Raw genomic sequence first — 12,500 nt, forward strand, 5'->3', positions numbered from 1 at the left:
CCCTTTGGGGAAGGAAATTCACCCTTTTTGCCTACCAGCAAATGGGGGCCAAGCCAGCCAAGTCAAAATGTGGTAAGACCGGATAAAAAAGAGAATGATTTCCAAAAGGTACCCAGCATCTCCCGGGAAAGGAACGGGGACCCTACCCGTACCATCCAAAAGCATCGCAACATGAAAAAATAAATAGGTATCAGCTGTGACACAGCGGGCCCGACATGAACCTACCGTTAAAAAAAAAAAAAAAAAACAAACTACATACACACGGTTGGTGTATGTGTGTGTGGTGTGTGTGTGTGTGTGTGGGGTGTGTGTGTGTGTGTGTGGTGGGGTGTGTGTGTAGTGTGTGAGTGTGTGTGTGTGAATATATATAATAATATATATATATATATATTATATATATATATATAACATAAATTTTATAAATTAATATATATACAGACATAATAAAATAATAATATATTAAAATATAATATAAAAACTAATATACACACACAAACAGCATAAAATATATATCTATTTATTACATCATCAAATGTATCTATTTACTATCTATTATCTATCTATCTATCATCTAATATATATACACATATCGATTAAAATAATAATAATAATATATACAGACAATATATATAATTATATAAAATATATATATATTATATTTTATCAATAATATACACCAAAAACAGCATACATACATAAAATTTTCTATTTATTATCTATCTACAAAGTATCTATTTATCTATCTATCTATCAATCTACTATTATACCAACGTATATAAATGTGTAATATATATAATATATAATATTTTATTATTAAAAAAATATATTTTTATAAAATAATACCTTTCCTCTGGGGGGGCAAGCCAGCCCAAGTCAGTGCTGGGGCCCAAACCCCCATTAAAAAAGAGAGAATGCTTACCCAAAAGGTAACACCAGCACTCTCCCTGAAAAAAGGGAAATGGGGACCTACTACGTACCACTCCCAATCATACAACATGAAAAACTACAATAAGTATCTGCGTGACCCCGGGGCTCAAAAAATGAACTACCGTTTAAAAAAAAAAAAAAAAAAAAAAAAAAAAAAAAAAAAAAAAAAAAAAAAAAATATAAATAAAAATAGCATAATACAATATACATAATAGGTAATATATATGCAATATAAAATATATAATTATATATATATATATGTGTGTGTGTTGTGGGTTTGTATTGTGGTGTGTGTGTGTGTGAATGGGAGTGGTGCACAAACATATATATAATATATATATATAATCATATATTATATTATATATAATATATATAATGTATAATATATATATATATATAATATTCTACACATTAATATGTATGTAATGCACAAAACACACCACAACACACACACACAACCACACACACAAGCACAAACCACACACACACACACCCCACAACACACACACACACACACACACACACACATACACACACACCCCACGCACCACACACACACACACCACACAACAAAACACACACACAGCACACACACACACACACACACACACACACCCCACACACACACACACATACACACACACAACACAAAAACACAAACACACACACAAGCACACACACACACACACACACACACACACACAACACACACACACATACACAACACACCAACACACACACACACCACACACACACACGCACACCAACACACACACCACACCCCACACACACACACACACATACACACACACAATATATATATATTATATATATATATGTATATATATATATATATATTTTATTTATATATTTATATATATATATATATATATATATATATATGTATGTATATATATATGCTTGTATATGTATATATTTGTGTATATGCATACACAAACATGTGTGTGTGTGCACGCCTGTGTGTGTGCATTATATCATGACAAATCAATAAGTTCATCATAGCCATCTTTATTTGTTTCGTGATTTTACATCTATTATTGTCCGAAGCAAGCAATAAGATATATATAGATCATACATGCACACATACACAAGCAGATATGAAGAAACATACCCTCACTCACTTAACTATTAAGAGAAAATTGGTCCCGAGAACTCGCGAGGTCTCTGTTTATATCAAATGTATTTGGCAACGCAGATACAAATAGGAAAAGTGATATGCAATGTAACGCCTTCTACTATGAGCACTGGTTATGGTTAACGAATTGAATATAACAAAATGGAGAAATACACAAAAACGGGGCATTGACTGGTAGTTGAGACCATCTGTTAGATTAAGATTTAACACGATTTTAAAACTGTTTTCTTTTTTCAAAATTGTTATCGCAGATCAGGGGGAAACGGGTGATGCAGAGGCAATCTAGGTAGGCCTGTGGAATTAAAAAGTTGAAAAGCAATGGGCTAGACTTCTCTCTCGCGTTTAACACTGAGGGTATAATGATATTTTCGGAGCATGTATTTTTTTTTTTTTCGTTCTCTCTCTGATTCGGACTTTCTTTCTCATCACCCCCACTTCTCCCCTTTCTTATCTATGTATGGATGAAAAAATATGTTAATAAAACGATATTGTGTATAGACTAGTGGTTATTATTCTCAGTAGTACACAGGTGACAAATACAACTGTATCAACTTACAACTATCATACAATATTTACTAAGTTGCACTTCATGTAAGGCATAGTATGCTTTTCAGAGTAAACACTCAGCATTTATATAAGGCAACCGTTTTAAAAATCGGCATAAGTCCTCATTCAGGACCATTGTTATTGCTATATCAGCGAGTAAAAGATAAATATTTTTCTGAGTAATTTTAACATCTATTTGTGACGGTTTTTGCATAATGCACTTGTTAGAGACCAAGAAAGAAAAACGTTCAGGTCATAAGCATATTACAATGTTAAGCATTTGTAAGAAATTCTATTTACAAATGCAAATGTATATTCTAGTGATTGTAACATGCATATGACAAAAATTGTTAACACTTCATATAAATTTACATTTAAAATAATCCTATATGTGTGTTAATCATATTCATAAATATAATTCTGTATCTGATGAAATATATGTATGAATGTATCCTCGCTAATATCTAACTTAAGATGCAAGCTTACTTAAATATAATTATAGCAATAAGACAATTATAGAATGTGAATAAGTCTATAAAACGAGATCTAAATTGCATCCTAAGTAAATACATATATATATATATATATATATATATAAAATATATATATAATATATATATATATATAAATAAATATATTAATATATTATATATATATATATCTAATATAATATATAAAATAAGTGAAAAATGAATAAAACATCTCTATTAAATGCCACAAAATCACTCGAGAGAGTAGATAGGAAACCCAGTTGAAGATCAAAATATTTTTTGGTATTTTCTTTGTTTAACCTTAATAGGACAAGTATTCAAAGTTACAAGTATAAGTAAAGAGTATAAGAATAAGGATAATTTGTACCCAGGCATCACCATACCAGATAATTACTTTATGGATGGAGGAGGGAAGAGAATGTATACTTTATCTTTTTACCTTTTTGTAGTAATGAAACTTATAAATGGCATTACATCATTTAAGAATGGATATAGTAATTTTTTTTTAATATGTAGACATTTGAACATTTTACAATATTTTTCTTCACGTAATTTTATATCAGTCTAACAAAAAAACAGGTAGTCTCTCAGGTGACAATAAAGTTTAAGCACCATACACCACAAGCCAAATATTCTTTGGTAGTTACCTGTTCCATACAGATTTTCATTAATGGCTAAGAAAAGAGTTACTTATTATAAGAACTTAAAATAATGAAGAATTGATAGACAACTTCTTTACCATTTCTTAATCAAATCTTTATCATAGAAACAACACTGAATCGTCTAACGGGTGCGGCAGACTTCCAGGGCAGTTTCTTTTCTCATCAACTTTATGTGTCTTTAATATATCTAATCTTTGTGTATATCCTTAAGCTTATTCGGTCGCAGTCTCCTCGCCGTTTGCAACGGCATCCTCAGGGCGTACTGGTGGAAAAGGCAGAAGAAAAGAAAGATGAAAAGTCAAGAATATGAAATGTAGGAAATATTTCACTGGTGCACATGTTACAAGACAAATGGATTCAAAATATGCTATGAAGGTTGGGTGAGGAATCACTTATGTTAGGTTGTTACTGTGTCTGATAGCCTACAAGGATCAGCTACTCTCATGAAATGTTCATTTTTCCTATTTAACTATGACAAAACTACAGTAATTAATAGTTTCCTTTAATATCAAAGGCTTAAGACAATTCAGACAATGACAACTTGATGCAGTGAGCGATTCCACCAGCTCGAGTTCGTCCTCCCGTCCACGAGCGCCTAACCACGCTCATTCTTAGAGCGAAACCAGTTCACTCACGTCTGCATCCTCCGCCGTAAGTCTTGATATCGTCGATGGCAAAACCACCGTTGCTGGCCATTCCTATGATGTTGACGCGGAAGTCGGTGTCTGTGTTGACCTGCACTTGTCCGAACTGCCACTCGGGGCGCTGCGTTCCGATGTTAGCCGCCTCCAAAGACCAGATCTGCGAGGGAAAAGATAAAAAAAAAGGGAATAAATATTATTCTCATTATTACTTTTACTACCACTTATGGGTTAACAGAATGGTTCGAAGTCAAACAAGGAGTGCGACAGGGTTGCATTCTGTCTCCGCACCTCTTTAACATATATTCTGAAACAATTATGAGAGGTGCTCTGGAGAACTTTGAAGGAACTGTAGATGTTGGAGGATACAAAATATCAAATCTAAGGTACGCCGATGATATAGTTCTAATTGCCAGCAGTATCACTGAATTATTATTTCTGTATTTAATCATTGGTGTAGAGGTTTGTCAGGAGAAAATAAAAGTTGAATGGAATCCCCAGGCTCCTTCTCAACTCGCAGTCTCCAACTAACTAGGAGGAACTATCTTTGCCGCAATGAACAATGATGAACATGTTACAATCAATGGAATGGTTGTGGAAAATGTGAAAGAGTTCACTTATCTTGGAGCTGTTTTAACTAATACATATAATGATTCACCGGAGATAAAAAGAAGAATTACCGTTGCCAAAAACGCCACAATTGCCCCTAAAATAACATCTGGAAAGACCGAAGCATTACCTCACGGACAAAGCTGGGGTTTATTGAACTCATTAGTTTTTCCAATTGCATCATAGGGTTTCGGGAGGTTGGGGTGCTGAAGTAGATAGACAAGAAAAAGATCAATAGTTTTGAAATGTGGTGTTACAGACGAGTACTGCATATTAGCTGGACAGAAAAGAAGACGAATGATGAAGTGTGAGAAAAATAAAATTTGTAAAGACCGGCTTTGGACATTTTGAACAGGAGGAAATTAAATTTTATTGGTCATGTAATGAGAAGTAAAAGTATGAGAAAAACTTGCTGACAGGGATGGTGATAGGAAACAGAGGAAGAAGCAAACCGAAGACAAAAATGAGCGACAATATCAAAGATTTTTGCGGGCTGTCGATGGTACAAGTGGAAAGAAAAGGTAAGATCGAGTTTAGTGGCAAAGGATGGTGGAGGGTCCACGGCTGCTCAAACATGAGCATACCGTTATTGATGATGAGTATCACTGAACTACAACAGCTACTAGATAAAAGTTAGAGAAGCAAGCGAAAAGGCTGGCTTGTTTCTTAATGCCAAGAAAACTAAGATCATGAAGATTCAGAGATAACCGGAAAATGAACAATGATGAACATGTTAAAATTTCAATGGAATGGTTGTGGAAAATGTGAAAGTTCACTTATCTTGGAGCTGTTTTAACTAATACATATGATGTTTCACCGGAGAAAAAAAGAAGAATTACCATTGCCAAAAAAGCCACAGTTGCTCCCCCCAATAACATTTTGGAAAGACCGAGCATTACCTTACAGACAAAAGCTGAGGTTATTGATTCATTAGTTTTCCCAACTGCATCATGTGGTTCTGAGTGTTGGGTGCTGAAGAAGATGGACAAGAAAAAGATCAATAGTTTTGAAATGTGGTGTTACAGACGAGTACTACGTATTAACTGGACAGAGAAGAAAACGAATGATGAAGTGCTGAGAAAAATAAATTGTAAAAACCGGCTGTTGGACATCTTGAACAAAAGGAAATTAAAGTTTATTGGTCATGTGATGAGAAGTAAAAGTTTTGAGAAAAACTTGCTGATAGGGATGGTGATAGGAAACAGAGGAAGAGGCAAACCGAAGACAAGACTGAGCGACAACATCAAATATATTTGCGGGTTGTCGATGGTACAAGTGGAAAGAAAAGCACAAGATCGAGTTGAGTGGCAAAGGATGGTGGAGAGGTCCACGGCTGCCCAAACATGAGCATACCGTTATTGATGATGATTACTTTTACTATGGTGGTATTGAGGCTGTTGGTGGATTCTTTCCTTATTTTTTGGATTTGCATCTGTAATTACGTGTTTATAATGGGAATAATGATTGCTCTCAAACTCACATTCTGTTACCCCTGATGTATTATAGGATGAATACGCTAAATGCAAGCACGAACTATCATGGTCAAAAGAAAATTAAAGAAGAGGAGGGGGAGAAGGAGCAGGAGAAGAAGGAAAAGGGGAAGGAGAAGGAGAAGGAGAAAGAGTAAGAGAAGGAGGAGAAGGATGGTTAGGAGGAGGTAGAGAAAGTAATGAGAGAAAAGGCAATAACAGATGAAGAAGAAAAGAACCAAGACGCCGTAGGAACGCGACCCGAGCCCCGCCGCCTCAGTCCCTCGAGACGCACCTCCTGAGCGTCTCCTCCTTCCTCTCCTTCCTCGGCATTCTTGTCGTAAGCCTCCCTGCTGATCTTGAGCTTCGTGCTCTCGCTGGCACCGAAGTAGGCGTACCAGAAGGTGAGGCAGATGGGCGTGCCGTCAGCTGACTTGTCCATGGGCGGCGAAGTGAAGGTGGGGCTCTGCGGCCGGGGGGCCGGGTTGAATATCGAAGAGGCTAGCGACTGCGGGGGGGGGAAAGAGGTTTTTTTTTCGAATTCTAAGAACATGTAAATTCTGAATGCAGGTTCAGTCTTGGTTGTGTGTCTAGTTCAAAAAATGTTATTCTATCTGTATGTGATACATCATTGAAAAAAACAAAAAAATTTTCATCAATTTGTTTTATAGAGGAAAAGTTTCCCCATTAATTTCCCTGAAACGACACCACTCCCCCCAAAGGTGTGACGGGCAGGTTGGCCGGGCGCCGCGAGATGGAGCGGTGGGTTTTAGCGGAAGTCCGAGCTGTGGTCAGTTCTTCCACTGGCAGGGTTGCGCTGGAAGTCGAACGGCCTTTGGGTCTGGCCTTCTCCGGGATTGCTGTGGGGAGTGTGATGATTAGCTGTCTTATTCATTTATAATTGGCCCAACCCACACCACAACAACACACACACACACACACACACACCCACACACCCACCCCACACACACAACAACACACACAAAACAAACACATACACACACACACCACGCACACAATACACACAACCCCACACACACACACAAACACACACACACCCACACACACACACACACACACACCAAAAACAACTTTATAATATATATATATATATATAATTAATTTTTAATATACAGAAGATAGATAGATAGATTTGATAAATGATTTTTTAAAGTATATATATCTATATTAATAAATTTATTTTACACACAACACGCACGCACACACACACAACACCCAACACACAACAACCCCACACACACACTATATATAATATTATATATTTAAATATATATATTTATATATAATATATATTATTATATGTGTGGTGTGTGTGTGGTGTGCATGGTGCAGTGTGTGTTTGTGTGTTGTGTGTTGGTGTGTGTATGTCTGTGTGTGTGTGTGTTTGGGGGTGATGGTGTGTGTGTGTGTGTGCGTGGTGTGTGTGAATACTACAAATAATAGTACACCCCCACCACAAACCCCACGCACACACACCACACACACACACACACAAAACCCACACACACCACAACCAACACCAACACACAACACACGCACACATAAACCACCCACACACCACACCACACACACCACACACACAAAACACACACACACCCACTTATTATAATATATATATATATATATATATAATATATATATATACAGATAGATAGATAGATAAAGTAAATGATTTATTGTAATATATCTATAATATAAATATATGTTACACACACCACGCACGCACACACCACACAACACAACACACACACACACCAACACCGAACACCACACACACCCAAAAACACATATTAATTTTATTTATATTTAAAATAATATAATATATATTAATGTGTGTGGTTTTGGGTGTTGTGTGTGTGTGTTGTTTTGGGGGTTTGGGGGGTATACAAATATATATATTATATTTTATAATATATATTTTTATTATATATAAATATAAATATATTTTATATATAATTTTTTTGTAGATATATAATATTAATTATATAATTATATAAATATAAAATATAATGTATGTATGTATAAAATACAGTATATACTACTACATCATACCCCAATTATATATATATTATATTAAATTATATATAAATTTTATAATATATAATATAGATTATGTTGTATATAAACCGTTTTAGTCATATATATGCAATATTAAATATAAAAAATATACATAGATAACCCCTATATACATACATACACACAAAAACACCAAAACACCACACACACACACACACACACACACACCACCACACACACAAAACACAACATTACAAAATTATATATATTATATAATTATATATATATATTTATTAAATATAAATATTTTATTTAATATTAATAAAATTTTATATAAAACGAAAAGGGGAAATTTGGGTTCTTAAATTTATCTGTTTATCTTTTATTTTATTTCTTTTTGTATTATTTCTTTTTAATTCCGTGTACCAATGTTTCCTTTTAATGTACTACTCATTTTCGTTAAATACCCTGGGAAAAACTAATTTAAGAAAAGTTTTGCATTAAATCTTTGCCAACCCAAAAAAATCAATCTTTATACATGTTTTTACTTTTTCGAATATTAAAAGGGGAATATTGAAACAGGGAATCAACTGAGTGCCCCTAGAACCGAACCAAGACGTTTTAGTACAATATTCAAAGTTTGAAAACAGGAAGACCCTTTATAGAGCATCCCGGTGAAAGCGTTATGTCACGGGGGCCCATGAACCCATTGCCCCGATGCTGCCCAAGTGCCCCCGAATCCACCTGGGGGCGCATGGGCGCGGTCAGGAAGGGGTGCGGGGATGGAAATGGGGGTTTTGGGGGTGGGATGATAGTGTTGATGGTGAAGGGGGTGGTGATGTGGGATAGTGGTTTTGGTTATGATAAAATGGAGGTGGGGATAATGGAATTAAAATGATAAAGATGATGATAATGATGAAAGGGAGATCTGATTAAAAAATATGGTGGGAGGTTGTCATGATTGTTACAAATATGATAACAATTCAATAATAATAAGAAATAAAACTAAATGGAAATTTATAACGATTATTGACACATACAGTCAAAATTTCGAGAATGGAAAAAACCAGGGAATAATATAAAAGGGTGTCTTTATTACACATTCGTCGCAGATAATAAAAAACATACCAAGAAAATCTTTCACTAGAAATTGGCCTGGCCGTCATCCAGTTGGGGCCCTGGGGGTTCTTTACGACCACACGGGCTCCAAAAAAAAGGGCCGCCCTTTTCGTGCTGAGGTAACCATCAGGGAGCCGAGGACGGACCGGTGGGTCATAAAAAGGTTTAATGAAGTACCGTTGGAACTTTGCGAATTTCCCGGAATCAAGTGTGTTTTATTTTTTTCTTTTCTTTTTTGCTTATTTTCAACGTGCGGATAAAAGGGTTAAACTAGAATTTAATCAAAAAAGGATTGAGATTTAAAATATTTTACAAGGGATGCCCGGAGGGGGAAAGTAGGATAGTGGAAAAAACTCCTTGCTTTATCAAAATAAAAAGTAGTTTTTAACTTTCCTACAAAGCGGGGCTATATTCTATAAAAAAAAAAAAAAAAAAAAAAAAAAAACAAGCAAAAAGTATTTTAAAAATCTAATATGATATAATGAAAACAAAATAGTAAAAATAAAAATTTGGTAATAAAATTTAAAAATAATATAAAAAAACAACATTAATGACGATAAAAATTAAAAAACATTAACAATGATAAAAAGGTAACAGCAGGGCAATGTAGCATAGGAAGACCAAAAACAAAACAAAAGATGGTAGGAACAAAACAATGATACAAATGGTAACAAAAAACAACAATGAAACATAAACAAATAAAAAGTCAGCCAAGGTCCGGCCCCCCCGAGGAGGCCACGACCAGAAGGCGAGAACATGGGGTCGCGGAAAACCCTTGATGGGGGTCGACAAGAACCAAGCCCGGTCGCCCCCCCCCGCTGCACAACCCTCGGGGGGGAGTATGTAGAATCCTGCGTCGGGGCAAGGTGAACGAAAGGAGAGGATGATTATTTTGGGGGGATTTTTTTAAATTTTATTTCTCTTTTTTGTTTTTTGCCCCATAAGGTGAGTGGAGCAGGTGAATGCAGTGAAGAAATTGGGAGGGTTGTATATGGACACTCCTGTATACGCGAATTTTTTGCCACACACACACACACACGACACGCACACGCACACCCCACACATGCACACGCACACCAAACGCCACACACACCCGCACACACACGTAAAACACCGCAACAATATAAATATTATATATTAATATTATATATATATATATAAAATTATATATATTTTTATATATAATTCATAATAATATAAAATTTATAATATATAATAACAAGGATGCACCCTCGCCACTGGGGGGGCCAAGCCAGCCAAGTCAGTGCTGGGTCCCAACCCCGGAAAAAAATAGAAGAATGATTCCCAAAAAGATACACCGACACTCTCCGTGGAAAGGAACTGGGGACCCAACCACGTACTCACTCCAAGAGCATCACAACATGAAAACTACAATTAAGTATCATGTTGTGACCACGGCGGCTCAAACATGAACCTAAATATATATATGCATATATATATATATATTTATATATATATATATAATATATATAAAAAATATATATATTGGTGTTTTGTGTGGTGGTGTGTGTGTGTGTGTGTGTGTGTGTGTGTGCGTGTGTGTGTGTGTGTACATACATAAATACATATACATATACACATATATGTATATGTATATATATACATATATATACAGATAGATAGATAGATAGATAGTGTGTGTGTGTGTGTGTGTGCATACAAAATAAATACATATACATATATACATATATGTATATGTATATATATACAGATAGATAGATACATATACATATACACATATATGTATATGTATAATATATATATATATATATATATTATTAATATATTATATATATACGATATATATATATATATATATAAAATATAATATATAACAGAAAAGATAAATAATACATATATACATATATGTATATGTATATATATACAAGATATTATAAAATTATATATATATATACAGATAGATAGATAGATAGATAGTGTGTGTGTGTGTGTGTACATACATAAATACATATACATATACACATATATGTATATGTATATGTTTTCCTTATCTTGTGTGCGACAAGATAAGGAAAAATATTTAAATGAACATTGCCAGAGAATTGAAAACTGTTCTATCAATAAGACAACTAAAGAACTCTACCAAAGGAGTACGAAACATCACACGAAAATTTAAACCCTACAATGGACACTATCAAAATTTGAAGATGGACTTGTTTATGTGATGGAAAAGAAGTCAAAGATGAGGAATCAATATTGTTCCACTTATACAAAAAGAAATAAAGATCTAACAACAACATTAATTAGACTCAATGACAGCGAGGATAAAACCACCGCCACTGCTGGACGAAGTTATAAAAGCGATAAAAGAAGTAAAAGAATAACAAGAGCCCCGGAATAGATGAAATAACAGCAGAACTAATTAAGAATGCTGGCGAAAGTGTTGAATACTTCTTAAAAACTCTGTACAAAATATGGAATGAAAGAAAATGGCCAGAAAAACTGGGAAAATCAGTCTTTACCCCATACCTAAAAAAGGTTTGACGCACTCCAATGCAACAATAATAGGACAATTGCTTAATAAGTCACAGCAGCAAAATTTTGTTGAAAATTATTGCTGAAAGAATGAAGTTGAAGTTAAGAGAGGAAATTGCAGACGAACAAGCGGGTTTCGCCCTGGAAAAGGTCCCAGAAACAATTCAAAATTTAAAATTGATCATAGAGAAAAACAGAGAACTCAAAAGCCTATACCTGTGTTTCATCGATTATGTAAAAGCTTTTGATACTGTTGATCACGATATCCTCTGGAATAACATGTACGATATGAAGTTTCCAAAACACATCACCCAAATTTAATAAAA

At 34.6% G+C, this 12,500-nt stretch overlaps 2 protein-coding genes across 2 annotated transcripts in view; one reads left to right on the forward strand and one right to left on the reverse strand.

Annotated features, from left to right (window-relative positions):
• LOC119584725 (MAM and LDL-receptor class A domain-containing protein 1-like) overlaps positions 1 to 12,500 on the forward strand; it is a 101,678-nt gene that overhangs the window by 38,717 nt on the left and 50,461 nt on the right. The gene's annotated exons all lie outside the window — the stretch shown is intronic.
• On the reverse strand, positions 3,394 to 6,956 carry LOC119584447. The gene is made up of 3 exons (XM_037933060.1): positions 6,797 to 6,956; positions 4,418 to 4,583; positions 3,394 to 4,044 (listed from the first exon to the last, which is right to left on the reverse strand). Exons 1-3 carry the CDS (start codon positions 6,941 to 6,943, stop codon positions 3,995 to 3,997), a joined length of 363 nt encoding a protein of 120 aa, XP_037788988.1. The 5' UTR covers positions 6,944 to 6,956; the 3' UTR covers positions 3,394 to 3,994.

This window comes from Penaeus monodon, chromosome 18 (assembly GCF_015228065.2).
Source record: "Penaeus monodon isolate SGIC_2016 chromosome 18, NSTDA_Pmon_1, whole genome shotgun sequence".
In the NCBI taxonomy this organism is placed as follows: Eukaryota; Metazoa; Arthropoda; class Malacostraca; order Decapoda; family Penaeidae; genus Penaeus; species Penaeus monodon.